Source organism: Schistocerca gregaria, chromosome 3 (assembly GCF_023897955.1).
Source record: "Schistocerca gregaria isolate iqSchGreg1 chromosome 3, iqSchGreg1.2, whole genome shotgun sequence".
In the NCBI taxonomy this organism is placed as follows: domain Eukaryota; kingdom Metazoa; phylum Arthropoda; class Insecta; order Orthoptera; family Acrididae; genus Schistocerca; species Schistocerca gregaria.
In genome coordinates, this window is record NC_064922.1 from 185,293,130 (window position 1) to 185,309,627 (window position 16,498).

Below are 16,498 nucleotides of genomic sequence, written 5' to 3' on the forward strand. Positions count from 1 at the left end.
ATTTCAACGGACTGGGAACGTGACGGATGAACGAGCTGGAAAGGTAGGGCGACCGCGTACGGCAACCACAGAGGGAAACACGCAGCTAGTGCAGCAGGTGATCCAACAGCGAACTCGGGTTTCCCTTCGCAGTGTTGCAGCTGCGGTCCAAATGACACCAACGTCCACGTATCGTCTCATGTGCCAGAGTTTACACCTCTATCCATACAAAATTCAAATGCAGCAACCCCTCAGCGCCGCTGCCATTGCTGCATGAGAGACATTCGCTAACGATATAGTGCACAGGATTGATGATGGCGATATGCATGTGGGCAGCATTTGGTTTACTGACGAAGCTTATTTTTACCTGGACGGCTTCGTCAATAAACAGAACTGGCGCATATGGGGAACCGAAAAGCCCCATGTTGCAGTCCCATTGTCCCTGCATCCTCAAAAAGTACTGGTCTGGGCCGCCATTTCTTCCAAATGAATCATTGGCCCATTTTTCAGATCCGAAACGATTACTGCATCACGCTATCTGGACTTTCTTCGTGAATTTGTGGTGGTACAAACTGCCTTAGATGACACTGCGAACACCTCGTGGTTTATGCAAGATGGTGCCCGGCCGCATCGCACGGCCGACGTCTTTAATTTCCTGAATGAATATTTCGATGATTGTGTGATTGCTTTGGGCTATCCGAAACATACAGGAGGCAGCGTGGATTGGCCTCCCTGTTCGCCAGACATGAACCCCTGTGACTTCTTTCTGTGGGGACACTTGAAAGACCAGGTGTACCGCCAGAATCCAGAAACAATTGAACAGCTGAAGCAGTACATCTCATCTGCATGTGAAGCCATTCCGCCAGACACGTTGTCAAAGGTTTCGGGTAATTTCATTCAGAGACTACGCCATATTATTGCTACGCATGGTGGATATGTGGAAAATATCGTACTATAGTGTTTCCCAAACCGCAGCGCCATCTGTAACTACTGTAATTTCGAAAGTTTGTCTGCCTGAAAATGTACTGTTGTCCCAAGCATATTGCAACAAACGGTGTATTTCTATAGCTGCTTAGTTTGTATTGCCGTTTCAAATATACCGGTCATTTTTGAAACACCCTGTATCAATGTATGCATAGATGAGTGCATAGTAGAGAACACCAAATATACAAAATTCCTTGGGAGAATTATTAATGAAAATGTAAACTGGGATAAGCATGTAGAATGTATAAGAGGGGAAACTCAGTGCAAACTTATATGTGCTGCACGAACTCAGCTACCTAAAAGATACAGGCATTATGAAAACAACATACTATGCATTAATGATATGATGTGTGCGAATGTATACCTGTCCCTTTTCCCCCCTAAGGTAATTCTTTTCGCTCCCGGGATTGGAATGACTCCTTGCCCTCTCCCTTAAAACCCCCATCCTTTTGTCTTTCCCACTCCTTCCCTCTTTCCTGATGAAGCAACCGTAGGTTGCCAAAGCTGAATTTTGTGTGTGTGTTTGTGTTTCTTAGGGTCTCTATCAACATACCAACGCTTTCGTTTGGTAAGTTACATCATTTTTGTTTTTAGATATACTATGCATTAATTCATATGACATTAAGTTATGGCATAATTTTGAGGGGAGATACCTCAAAAACAAACATTAATAAAGTATTTAAATTACAATAAAGAGCCATAAGAATGATAGCCAACCTTAAATGGAAAGATTCATGTAAACCAGCATTTAAAACTCTCAAAATACTAACATTACCTAGTATATATCTATACAAACTCCTCTGTTGGACGAAATTCAAATATTCTGTCAATACTAGAAATAACAACACACAACAGAACCATGGCACAAGAAAACAGAACCTCTTCCATGAGCCTACACACAACATAACAAAATACAAAAAAAGCCATCATGTGCCGGACCAAAAGCCCTTGAAAAACTCCCTTTGTTCCCAGTTACGCGAAATCTGAGAACTTGTAATAAACAGAAAATTCGTATCATTGGCCAGTTTGATGCTTCCACTGTCTACAAGTCTGTTGTTCGGGCACTGAAAACCTGTTCGTTATGATGCTTTCCAGTTGTTTGAGTTCTCCATTGATGATGATGTGCACCTCATATCTGAGGATATTTCGTATCAACAGCTGGATGGATTGTGTTCTGAATTTTCATCCATGTTCTCTACTGGTCTGGGTCTTGCCAAGGATTTTGAAGCCCACATTACTCTTAAACCTACAGCTCACCCTAAGTTATTCCGGGCATGCCCTATTCCGGTGGCGTTGCATGCACCTGTCAAGGCTGAGATAGACAGGTTAACAGCTTCAGGGATTCTCCTTCCTGTTACCTCCAGCGAATGGGCATCGCCAGTCGTGGTGGTTTCTAAACCAAACGGGAGTCTGCGATTGTGTGGTGATTTTAAAGCCACTGTCAACGCTCAGAGCATCATTGACACTTATCCTCTTCCTCAACCTGAGGAGTTATTTACCAAGCTCGCTGGGGGCCAGTTCTTTTCCAAACCTGACTGATCGGAGGCGTACCATCAGTTGCCGTTGGGTGCTTCTTCCAAGGAATTTCTCGTCATCAACACTCCTTGTGGGTTGTATCAGTACCCACCATTTGGCGTCACTAGCGCGCTGGCCATTTATCAGCTGTTTTTGGAACAGCTCACGGCTTCCGTTCCTGGCTGCATAAACTATCTGGACGACATTGTTGTCACGGGGGCCTCCACTGAGGAGCACCTTAGCAATTTGCGTTCACTGTTTTGGGTTTCGCATTCGGCTGGGTTGAGGTGCAATCTGGAGAAGTCACAGTTCTTCCAACCCCCCATTGTGTATCTTGGTTTCCACTTGTCCCATGAGGGTATACGTCCTCTACGTCAGCACGTTGCAGCCATTAACGCTCTACCCCGGCCGTCTTCGCTCAAAGAACTACAGGCGTTTCTAAGCAAGATTGCTTATTATCACAAATTCATACCATCCGCGGTAGCTCATCCTCCGCATCAGCTGTTACACAAAAACGTCCCTTTCTGTTGGTCCAACGAGCGTGAGCAGGCTTTTGTCCGCCTGAGGCTCATTTGCAGTTGGCACCTTGTCTTACCACATTCCGTCCAGGTCAGCACTTGGTTCTAGCGACTGACGCCTCACAGTATGGCCTAGGGGCTGTTCTCGCCCATCGGTATAAGGATGGGTCGGAATGACCCATAGCCTATGCTTCCAAGACCCTCAACAATGCGCAGCGGCGTTACTCTCAAATCGAAAAGGAGGTTATAACATCCCAGCTTCCTCAACCAAATTATAACGTCCCAGGACTTTCTGCACCAAATTATAACAGTTCAGCTCCTCAACACCAAATTAAAACGTTGCATTAGGAGGTGTCTGCTTCGTGCAAAAGGTCTTGAGTTCATATTGACGACAACAAGTAATTCTTCATTACAGACGTTTATTTACAAACAGACTGACAGACTCAACAACTGACTCTCAGAGCTAACCGCACTGCATATCCGAACTGGCAACTGACAACTCCTAGGTGTATTAATATCTTTCCAAACAATGAGAGTCTTTGACAATGTTTTGTTTACAATACGATAGCAATTCACGACTTAAAACTAAATTAGACATTACAGAATTTTAGTACAGATTAAAGTAAGTAAAAGGATCAGTACATATAAATTCTTACAAGCATAATTTCCAAATAGATTTTATAACATTTTTCTACCAGCTTCTGGATAACCTTCACCAGATTTGTACCGATGTTTCCAGAAATATCTTGACATTTGATTCTGGATATTTCTTGAGTGATTTAGAACAACTATTTATATGTAAAATGATTTAAATCATGTTTCAAAACGTAAATAAATCTTTTTTAGCAATATTTCTTGATACAAATCGTCTTTCGAAATTAGGTTATGAAACAGCCTTCACAAGTTCTCGCATTTTCGCGATCATAATACAGAACTTCTCCATAGAAAGCCCCAGAAGTGTGCATTAAACGTACATTCACAGACCCTCTCTTTAGCTGGTGAGTTTTTAAAAGTATCTTGTCCATATTATACGAAATAATCCAGCTCAAAGCTGATAATTTATACAATTAATCAGAGCTACAGCAAACAGTGAGTCTTTCTTTTACAAAATGAAATATAATTACAAAATTGAATGAAAATAGGTTACTAACACTAATATATATTTACATTAATTCTATTTTTGTTCTTTCTGTGCAAAATGTCCTAATATTGACACAGTACAATATTTAAACATCACCAAAGTTTCCCTTTACATTTTGCATATCTGTATCGACATCCCCTAAAAGTCTACAGTATCGAATACTTCAATATGTCCTGTAATGTTACAAGGTGCTCGCTATCATTTATGCTCTAAAAAAGTTCAGTATTTTTTTGTATGGTTCTAAGTTTCACCTCATCACCGACCACAAGCCACTGGTCTCTCTATTCATCCCATCGGCGTCGCTTCCAGATAAGGCAGCTTACCGCCTGCAATGTTGGGCCTTATACTTGTCTCGTTTTCACTATGAGGTTCACTATCACCCCATGGCCCAGCACCCCAACACAGACGCATTGTCGCGATTGCCGATGGGCCCCGACCCGGTTTTCGATCGTGATGAACTACTCTGTTTCCACATTGATGAGCAAGAACGTCGTGCGGTCGAGGGTTTTCCACTTACAGGTCCACAGGTCGTGTCGGCTACTGCGCGGGACCCGGTCCTGGTCAGCTGATCGGTTTTTCCAACGAGGTTGGCCGGACAGGACTAAGGCCCGGGTATCGGATCCCCTTCGCAACTACCGTGCCTTGTGTCTTCGTCTGTCTGTTCGTGATGGCGGTGTTCTTCTGGCCACGGATGGCGCATCTCCATGGGTCGTGGTGCCAGCCTCTCTTCGCAAAGGTGTTCTCAAGCTGTTGCATGCAGGCCATTCGGGTATTTCTCAGACTAAGTCCCTGGCCCGCAGGCACGTTTATTGGCCCAGTATTGATTCGGACATCATTGATTCGGACATCATCCACATGGTTGCTGCGTGTGGTCAGTGTGCTCAACAACTGGTTGCACCTCGTACAATGCCCTCTCCGTGACCTGATCTGGTGCAGCCGTGGGAACAGGTGCACGCTGACTTTGATGGCCCCTTCCTCGGTACTTATTGGCTACTGTTGATTGACGCCTTCTCGAAGTTTCCGTTTGTTGTTCGATGTCCGTCGCCCACCACTGCGGCGACGACGCTGGCTTTGTCCAATATCTTTGCGCTAGAAGGTCTTCCATCCACAATTGTCACGGACAAAGGCCCTCAGTTCTCTTCGCAGGCCTTCCGTGATTATTGTACTGGACAAGGGATTCATCATGTTACAGCACCGCCCTTCCATCCGCAATCGAATGGGGAGGTCGAGCGCCTTGTCCGCACTTTCAAAAGCCAGATGAAAAAATTCCTTAGTGATTTTTCCACAGATGACGCTCTGCTGCAATTACTGAGTTCTTATCGCTTCACGCCTCTGGGTGATCACAGCCCTGCTGAACTCGCATGGCCGCCAACCGCGCACTCTACTGCACCTGCTTCACCCTGTCAGGCCTTGTGCTGTGTCCCCTAGTGTGGGAAAATTCTCGGTGGGCGCCGACGTGTGGGCACGAGGGTATGGATCTCGCCCTAATTGGATTCCAGGGGTGGTCAAGGCTCTTCGAAGCCGCAGCCTTTGTGAAATACGTACGGACGACGGCACGGTTGTTCGCCATTACGACCAGATGCGCCCACGAGTGGTGGCCATGCCGGTGCCATCGCCCCTTCCTTCGCCTCCACCAGCCCGAGAAGCCAGTCTGTCGCTGCTGCCGATCTACCGTACGTGTTGATGCAGCCGACGTCGCTACCGCTTACTAGTACGCAGGAACTGGCCCCAGTCACGACACCGCCTTCTCCGGGACCCACCTCACTGGAGCACACCCTCAGGTCCACGACACCTATGGATGCTGATCTGGAGTTTTCACCCATCATCTCGTCCAGGAGGCACGTTCCACGCACGAGCTTCCGTCCTGGACATTTTCGACCGTACTCTCATGTCTCTCCGTGGTATCTTCTCGGGGCCTCACAAGAGGCCATGGATGTCTCCGCACTGTCCATGTCTCCAAGGAAACGGTGATAGAGGTGCTCCGCAACTCGGCTGAACATGGGAGCGCCACATAGCTACAAACAGCGCCAGTCGCACGTCACGGCATGGCAGTCGAATACGAGATACTGAGTTGATATCATGTAACCAGCTATTTTTCCTAAGTGAGAGTGTTTGAATATCCACGCAATATTGGTGATTAAATGTTATAACAAAGAGAAAATTGAAATTGTTTACATTTATGGAGACAGTGGCAGGAATGCTGTAATTCATTATGCTTCGTGTTTTCCAAATGGTGCAATCATGCACTTTTTTTGGATGGGTTATTTGATAGTTCTCCACTTACATTCATGAGAAAGACACCATCAAAGAACATTTGCTGGAAGAATAATGAAACTGCAACATTAGCTGCAGTGAATCATAAACCCCACATTAGCACTCGGCAATTAAGTCATCAACAGCCAGACTACAGTTGCTAAATTTTGAAAGTTGAAAATATTATCCGTTTCATATTTTCCTCAGTCAGGAACTACACAGCAATGATTTCCAGAGCTGAGTAACAGTTTGCTAGTGGTTGCTTCAGTGAGTCCAAAGTGACTGCAATATCTTGCCTCAGGTAGTCTTCTCCAATGAGTCGACCTTCACAAACCACACTATAATTAATCAACACAACACACTATTAGAATGTGGAAAAACCCACATTGGTTATGGCACACTGAACATCAGCATCCTTGGAATGTGAATGCTTGGTGTAGAATGACTTGTGACAAACTCACTGATCTATTCTTTATCGATGGCACCTTGAATGGTTATAAATATCAAACATATCCTTGTACTTGAGACAAATATTGTGGTTTCACTATTATGTTTGTCTCACACATTATTCTGCAGCAGCACAGGACGTATTAGATCACATGTATCATCATTCGTGAATCGGAATAGGTGGTCCAATGTGATTCAGTGTATCACCAGATTATACTGGAGACACTTATTGGTTGCGTGGAATTATTTCATGTGTGAATAAATAAGTGTGTCAAGGAATTATTCCATGTGTGAATAAATAAGTGCATCAAAGTGGGCAGCAACATTTTTGAGCATTTACTGTGAAATAATTCTTACAAACTAGCCACCCATTGGTGAGAGGCAAAAGAACACAACTCGAACAAGTTTTTCCACAATTGCTGAGCATGTATTGTTTTCTTTTTTTTGATCCAATGCTTTTGAGAGATAATACTGATTTGGAACAAGAGTTAGATATTCTTTTCCCATGCAATCCAAATCTTCATTAAAACTGGGATGTTCCTATTTAAAATTTCAAAGTTGCCCCACACAGCACAACCTTGGGGTGGGTCAGGGAGTTTGGGGAAAACATTTGTGTCACCAGATAGCATTTAAAAAAATACTCAACAGATATTTTTCCATTTTTTTTAATCCATTGCATGTTTTTTGAGATATTTCCTTGTCTCAAGTTAACAAAGTCACCCTATACATGAATGTTAATGTAAGTATTGTTATTTACCAGAATTATGAGCAAAACAGCAAATTCCACAGCTTCCCATCGATTAACATCTTGACTGCCATGAGGCCACTGCTGGCCACAGCAGAGAATTACACCTGAAGCATGTGCCTGTCTCCATTCAAAGTAGAGCTTCACCGCAGATGCCATAGCATAGCCTGGCAGTGAAACGTCAATCACTGTGCATGTGCCAGTCAGTGTGTTAAAGACCAATAATAATAATAATAATAATAAACAGAATGATTGGTAGTTCAACTTGGGCTTCACTCAATCTAAATTATGAACAGAGGAACAAAACCATAATCCACGCTGCAACTGTTTAATGAGCAAGTGATGAAAATCATAATTGGCTTTTTTCTTAATGGTTTATTCCTTAGCTTACTTTTTTTTTTTTTTTAAGCTTCATAGTTGTAAAAGGCAGAGTTCTAGTATGAAATATCGTGTTACAAAGAAGTTTCACTAGAATTATTATGCAGAATGAGCTCCTCTTTAATATTTCCTCTAGCACAAATAAGAAGTTGAGGAAACTGCATAGGGAAACAGAACAATATTTATTTTACAATCACATGTACATTTCATTACACAAAAGAGTAAAAACAAAACATATACAACATAAAATACCACACAGCTTAGTTATGGTATTTTGTATTAATATGTACACATTGATATTAAACTGTAAATGTAAAAGCATAGGCCTACTAATTAAAAGAAAATCTTTTAAGGCACAATAGTCTTAACTGCTCCTCAGTTACCTGTCTAATAAATATTCTTATCTACAAGTATCATAAACACCAAGAACAAAACTGCTATAAAAATATGTAAATGGTTTCTATAAAAGAGTTTCTGTAATTTTTTTACATCATTTGTGTTTTTGTATATTTTATAACAAAATCAGCACAACAGCACTAAAATTATTTGCTAATTACTTTTATTCCTGAATCTGGTAGTTCATTTTTGAAGAAAATGCTGAAATTTACCAAGTGCCGCATAGTTGGACGTCCATGTGGGCAGTTCTGTAACAAGGAAGAAAAATTTTTACATATTTGGCAAAATTATTCACTAATCTTTACATTGATTATAGGAACTCAGAAATATTCTTCTCTCCTTCCAGCACTCTATTTTCATACACATGCCCACATATGTGTATTCTGTGTACAAGATGTAGCAGAGCAAGGTATAACCATCCTACTTGTTCTTCTGCCACTCCTGACATCAGTGTGTGTGTGTGTGTGTGTGTGTGTGTGTGTGTGTGTGTGTGTGTGTAATATCTTATTTTGTGGAGACTACATAAGAGACTGTTAGATAAAATAGTTAATTTCTTGATCAGACCTTACTTTATCACATTTGATTATTAAGAATACGGTTCCTCAATAACAAACAATAATATTGTGGTTGCTTTACCCAGAAATAATTTTCATAACGAAATAGTCATAATTTCAGATTCTTCAAGAATACATGGAGATAAAATTTGCAGTGAACCAATAGATGTTTGCTTGTCAACTGATACAGCTTGTCTAAAAGGCCTCATTCTGCTCTTTTCCACAAGCATTTTATTTTTTACAAAATCTTCCTATTCAAAAAATCATAATCAAAAGTCGTATATTCCAGAATGTGCGAATCATAAATAATGGTTATTTCCAACATTCATTACAATAGTTTTCTAACTCACATTTTTCTCATTTGTAAAGTTCCCATATTGCTAGAAAGAACTTGTTAATTTGCTAATTATTCAATTTGGAAAATTTCATTTTTTCAGCAACTTCTTGCAGGTTTCTGTAAATGTCCACAGTAGCAGATTTTATTTACATAAAATAGTACATATAATTTTGCACTTTTGTTACTACAGCTAAACACACTTGCATTTTGTTCATTATAATTTTGTATCCTCTAATTTTTCTCTCCTTTGTGTTAATATTTAATATGTAACACCAAATTTACACTTAGACAATGCTCCCATCAGTATGCAATAGTGAACCAAACTGTGAAGATCTCTGGGTCATTGTCAATGAGCTTGCATTAAATAGCCAACTTGATAACATCTCTCGATAAGTGGCATCAAAATGTACAATTATTTTGTAAGTTAGTCTGCAGCTAACTGGTAAATCATTAATAGCGTACTGACAGTATTGGAGTCTGTTCTCAGTGTCATATTAAAATGTACAATTATGATGTTTAACCAATAATACAAATTTAACAGGTACCATGTGCAGTGATTCCATAACCAAATTAAATGCCAAGTTATGTGTCAATCGGAATTGGATAATAAAAGTGTGCAGTAAAACTGCTGCCACTTAGTCAAAACATCTGTATGTATGTTGTTGGCCCTGTGATGTAAGTACTGTCTCAATTATTGAATACAATGTTATCATCATCATTTTTCTGATGTCAATAAATGTGAAAAGATCACAATTTACACAGCACTGTGTATGTCATTTAACAAACTGGTCACCAAACTAAATTATAGCAAGTCTAGGTTTGTAACATTAGAGAGACTGAGTTTCAGTCAGTAATTTTCCTCAGCACAGGCTGGTGTGATCACATCACATGCTTTTCTAAATCTGAAGGCCTGTGTCTGATGGATTAGTTTATGTTCAAATGTAATATTAAATGTGCCTGTTTGCCACTCAATGCCTCCTCTAAGTGATGAGTGGGAATCTATTCTAGCTATATCGTTTTTTAGATAGCATTAGAGAAACACGTTTTTTTTACATGTAATTACAGATAATATATATTTTTAAAATATAACTCTGCAGAAAAAAGAACTTCACATTCTGTGCTATTGAAAGTTATACTGTAGTAAAATGTTTCTTAGTAAATGTCGTTGCTAGTACATACTTTATATTGCCCTGTTGGTCTTCTCCTAATTGTCTTGGCAAAATGTTTGGAAAATCCCTTAATATGAGAAGAGCTACAGTACTTCCGTTGTTTGTGGTGTGGGTCTAACAGATGATTCTCATGGAGGAGAAGAGACAACTAACTGTTTATGGGGACTTATCATTAATTCCATTCTGCTCGTTTTTAATACCACATTGTTTTTTATGAACAGAACACATGTACTGAGGCATGCAACATTCAACAGATGGAAAAAGCGTCTCTGATAAAGTATTATCAGGTTGCTACAGCCACTTGGTAATCCTACAATTGGGAATAACTCCAAAGTATACTGTTTTGTTGTAACCTAGACCAGCATCTACATCCATACTCTGGAAACCACCATGAAGTGAACTGCAGAGGGTACATCTTGTTGTATCAGCTTTTAGGATTCTTTCTTGTTCATTCATGTATAGAGTGACGGAAGACTGACTATTTGAATGCCCCTGTGCATGCTGTAATTATTCTAATCTTGTCCTCATGATCCCTATGTAAGCGATACCTAGGGTGTGGTTGTATACTCCTAGCATCGTCATTTAAAGCGGATTCTTGAAACTTTTGTTAGTAGATTTTCTTGGGATAGCTTATGCCTATCTTCAAGATCTGCCAGTTCAGTTTCTTCAGCATCACTGTAACACTCTCCCATGGGTCAAACAAACCTACGACCATTCGTCCTGCCCTCCTCTGTATACGTTCAATAGTCCCTATCTGGTATGGGTCTTACACATCTGAGCAATATTCTAGAATGGGTCGTACAAGGGATTTGTAAGCAATCTCACTTGTAGACTGATTGCACTTCCTCAGTATTCTACCAATAAACTCAAGTCTAGCATCTGCTTTATCCACAACTGAAACTATGTGATCATTCCATTTCATATCCTTACAAATTGTTACAACCAGGTTTTTGTATGAATTGGCCAATTCCAATTGTGACTCACTGATACTATAGTCAGAGAATATCACATTTTTTCCATTTTGTGAAAATGCACAATTTTACATTTCTGAACATTTAAAGCAAGTTGCCAATCTTTGCACCACTTTGAAATCTTATCAAGGTCAGACTGAATATTTATGCAGCTTTTTTCAAACAATACTTCATTATAGATAACTGCATCATCAGCAAATAGTCTGCCGTTAGTATTAATACTGTCCACAAGGTATTTAATGCACAATATGAATAGCAAGGGTCCCAGCACACCTCCCTGGGGCATGCCCGAAGTTACTTCTACATCTGACAATGACACTCCTAGATAACATCTTGTGACCTCCCACTAAAAAGTCCTCAATCCACTCACAAATTCCACCTGATACTCCATCTGTTCACTCTTTTAACAATGTAGGTGTGCTACTGAGTCAAATACTTTTCAGAATTCAAGAAGTACCCCATCTATGTGACTGCCTTGAACCAAAGCTTTCAGTATGTCATGTGAGAAAAGTGTGAGTTGGGTTTCACATGAGCAATGTTGGCAGAGAGAAGGTTATACTGCTCAAGATATCTCCTTATGTATGAGATGAGAATATTTTCTGAAATTCTACAACAAATCAGTGTCAAGGCTATTGGACAGTAGTTTTGTGGATCACTTCTACTACCCTTCTTGTAGACGGGTGTGACAACTGCTGGGTTATTGTTCAAGGGATCTACGACAGACTATAACTAGAAGAGGGACTAACTCATATGAATTTTCAATGTAGAATCTGATAGGGATTCCATTAGGCCCTGGAGCTTTGTTCAATTTTAACAATTTCAGCTGTTTATCAACACTGCTGACACTAATACTGATTTCCAACACCTGGCAGTGGTACGAGGATTAAATTAGGGCAAGTCTCCTGGGTTTTCTTTGTAAAGGAACATTTTAAAATGGAGTTAAGCATTTCAGCTTTTGCTTTGCTCCCTCAATTTCAGTTCCTGTCCCATTTGATAGGGAATGGACACTAACTTTGGTGCCACTAACGGCTTTTACATATGACCAGAATTTCCTTGGGTTTTGTGAAAAGGCTTCATGCATTGGTCTCTTGACAGCCGAACACATTTCATTAAGCATCCCTCTACCCATAGTCCTACATTTTGTTTTACACCTATTATTCAGTAATCCTGTTTCTTTACAGTGACTGTGTACCATGGAGGACATATCTATCCAGTGCGTGGTCAACCATTCTTTTAAACTTGAGCCAAAATTCCTCTACATGCTCCTGCCCTGTGCTGAAAGTTTGAAGTTCCTCATTTTTTTATCTGTTATACTAAACATATATATCTTTCTGCTTACTTTAGCTGACTATTGGACTTTGGTAATGTTTGTGGCCATAACTGCATCATAATCATTGAAGCCATTTTCATTTTGGATATCTTCAAAGAGGTCAGCTCTATTTGTTGCCATTAGATTCACTATATTTCCAACATGAGTTGGGTTCCGAACTATCTGTGCGAGGTAGTTTTCAAAGAAGGCATTCAGAAATATTTCAAAGGATGTGTTATCAGGGCCACCACTAACAAAATTGTAATTTCTCCGAGTGATTGCTGGACGATTAAGGTCTGCACTGATTAGTATAATATGGTTGAGTAACTTATGTACAGGTGTTCTCTAAAGTTTTCAGTTACATCAAAAAACAAGTCTGGTGGGAAAAAGGAGGAGACAATTACCACTTGATGCCCACCCCTGGTACTGAATCTTGCATAAACAATCTCGCCTGCAGCTCCAGTTTCTATTTTGGTGGGTTTGAATTTTGTGTCTACTGCGACAAATACACCACTTCCATTTCCCCGTTAGCTTATCCTTTAAATATACACAAATTTTCCCCCCAAAATTTTAATCAGCTCTCTGTACCTTTTATTATGTGAGCTTCATTGCTTTTCAGGAGCACTTGAAACACTGGCACTTTGTTGTAAATACTTTAGCAGTTAATCACTAATATTTTAATTCTCTCACCTGAGGGAGCCAATCCTCTCCCCTCTCCCCCCCCCCTCCCCCCCAAATTGCACTGATAATTTTTTCCTATAGCTATTGTTATCCAGAATGGATAGAGAATCACCTTATCTAAAAAAAATTTGTGTGCACCCCATACACAGTCAGTTACCTGGGTAACAGCCTCTGATGTGTAGTGGACAACTGACCCATTTTGGGGGGTCCCTACAGTTTTTAACCCTAAGGCACTGAATGTAACTGTGTCCTTTCCTGTCCCTTACTGCCATTTCCCCAAGGAGTACCATCATTCGTTGTGCGTTTGAACTCCTAATGATTAGTAGACACTGACCCTTTTGCATGGATGAGTAATGACGGTTCCCATACCATCCGCAGAGGTGGCAGGGTTCACAGGAGATGATAGTCTTTAAGTACCTTTGGTAGCAATATCACAGGTACATTAACTTTCAGGAGCTCTTCCAACACACCAATCTGCAGCAGTTGCCAACCTTTTGACAGTAGTAAGGATGATTTTGAGCTGCTTATGAACATCAGCCAACTCATCCTGTGCTTGCGAAAGCATTCACAGCACATGAATAAATAACTTTAAAGTAAGCCTGCTAATTGTATTTTGTATTTCTTGAGCTAAAAAAATTATTAATTCCCTATACAAACTGAAGCAAATACACCAAATGAGAGTCCTATTTAAGGCAACAGAAAAACCTGTGGCAAAAATTACTAATTTTCTAAAACTTTCTGAAGTTAACTATAGCTATTATCAAACTCAGAAATAGAGTTAATTTACAGTATATGTGTGTAATATATTCTCATCTTTAAGATAAAACTAGATGCAACACAATATGTTAGTTAGAATATCTGCTACAGTAACTAAATCACAAACACCGATTTACTACGAATTAGACTATGCGCATAACAAGCGTAACTTCCAAAAATCTCAAAAATGCACATTTATTTGCATCAATATACAATGAAATTCAGGGTGATCTACTATTGGGAAGTAACTGTGAACCACAAACCCAGATTTGCTATGATATAAAGTTATCCAAAAACCAGTAGCTTTTGAAAATATAGTTTGTAAGTGTCCAAAAATTGTCAAAAATAAGTTATTCCACATGTAATTATCCAATGAAATTAGAGAATGATTGTTTTGAATGAAGACAGGCCTACTGTTCTCAAAAATTTTAAAAGAGCACAAATAAGTTTAAGTTTGCAACTCACGATAAAAGTAGGAGTTTAGCGCGGCACTTGCAAATGTTCGAAATTTCACGATACAAATGGGTACTAATACAACCAATGAAAAACTATGCAGAAGTGATGTGAACAGTAAAATAAGTGAATCTAGAATTCCAAATCAGCACACGAATCCTGCACACATGGTCTCACACAAAGTAAAATGTTTGTTTCTGGACACTATTACATTTTCTCCCTTCTGCACAGTTCTTATTTTTTCATGAATCCAGGAAAATCCTTTGCGTCTTGCCACACTGGGCTGGTAACATCATTATCCTTGCTTGTTAGTTTCTCTGTCAAATCTGGACTATTCTTTCAATTGTCAATGTAAATACAGAAACCTTTTTCTACCAAATCAAACACAGGCACCAAAACAATTCAAGAAGTTGTTCTCTCTTCCAGGCAGTGCCTTCATAATCTGTAAGAGCTTGTACATAATCCATAAAATGTAATGCCAAATCCACTGCATTTTGAAGAAATAAATTGGATTTATACTAGGCATTTTTACCAGGGTAATATACATTTGTCAATAGTAATCTCCCTGTGTGACACATAAACTCTTCTGAATTTATACCTCAAATGCTCCATAATAATTGGTTTTACTTTGAAGAGATTTATACACATTTTCTCAAAAGCTTAGTAAACTTAGTTGCTTCAGCAACCTACAATAGACTGCTGATAAAAAGTTAGCAAGTTCTTTCATACAAGCCATACTCATGAGTAATTGGATTAGCGCCTATGTTGGATGAGAACACCTTTGCCACTACAGCATGGTGAGGCAATTTGCCAAGATGTAAATGGAGTTCACCAGACCTTTTACTGGCTGTAGGAATGACAGTACAGTGCAGAAAGCATAAAAAAACTGCTGTTATAAGGTTTGATTAAGGCCAGATTATGTGCAACTGACTCGTGAGACATTCCTATTTACAGTATCATACAATCTTGAGTTTTTCATGTCAGCAAGCCAATGAGGTTCCATGAGTCTCTCAATTTAGGGTGATCTGCTATTTCTGTGGTTAAACACCATGAGCAACTTTTTGCTGATTGGAATCACCATTACTACTGCAACTGCACACTGAAACACCAGTGCTTGACAACAGCATCTATGACACGCAGAATCATGCCCAGGGGCTACAGAGGCTCCCTCCACATGTGTGCACCACTGGTGATCACCAGTCCAGAGTAAAGAGATCAACATGCCTACAGGTACGAAGGAGGACAATACATCATCAGATTTCTTCCAAACTGTCTCAGAATGGTTTGAGGAATACACTATGGACATTACAATACTTGTTTGGCTCACCAGCCACCTGACCTCTGTCATATTCAGCACATTACCACAAGTTGTGGGCAGCAGTTGAGGAATTATTAATCAGGACAAATACGTCAACATTTTTGCTATAGAAGTCAATGCCAAAAGTGTCACCAGGGTCATCGGGGTGAAAGAAATACACTACAGGTAGGTGTGTGTAATACAACTGTGCATTACTGAGTTTGGAGCTTTACATGTTGCTATCAGCTTAAGTTGCCTTTTCTCTGTAGATCAAATGTAGCTGATTTCCTGTTTCATGATCACCTATCTTGATATCTGCTATTCTGGTGTCATATGACAACTGAAATAAGGAGTTGTAGATAGAATTGCGCAATGGTGTAGGGTGCTGATCTCTGACATGAGTGGCTTTTTTATGACTACTAATGGTGGCCATATGCCACTATGAGACTGCACTAATATGGAATGCCAAGGACAATCCATGACTGACTGCAACACGAATGAATGAAGTATGGACTAAACGTATAATCTGCCCACTGTGTGCACAAATTTTGTGTTCAGCTTTGGCTTCATGGAGTTCATTTTCTGTTTCTCTTTGAACATGAAGACTGATTGTAG

The 16,498-nt window shown here is 40.0% G+C and overlaps 1 protein-coding gene across 2 annotated transcripts in view; it reads right to left on the reverse strand.

The window, feature by feature from the left end:
- Positions 1-8,119: 8,119 nt before the first annotated feature.
- Positions 8,120-16,498, reverse strand: part of LOC126354984 (mismatch repair endonuclease PMS2) — a 135,965-nt gene continuing 127,586 nt past the window's right edge. For both annotated transcript variants that reach the window (XM_050005070.1, XM_050005071.1), the window contains one exon: positions 8,120-8,604. In XM_050005070.1, the coding sequence (XP_049861027.1) occupies positions 8,503-8,604 (102 nt within the window). In that variant the 3' untranslated portion in view covers positions 8,120-8,502. The remainder of the gene's footprint in view (positions 8,605-16,498) is intronic.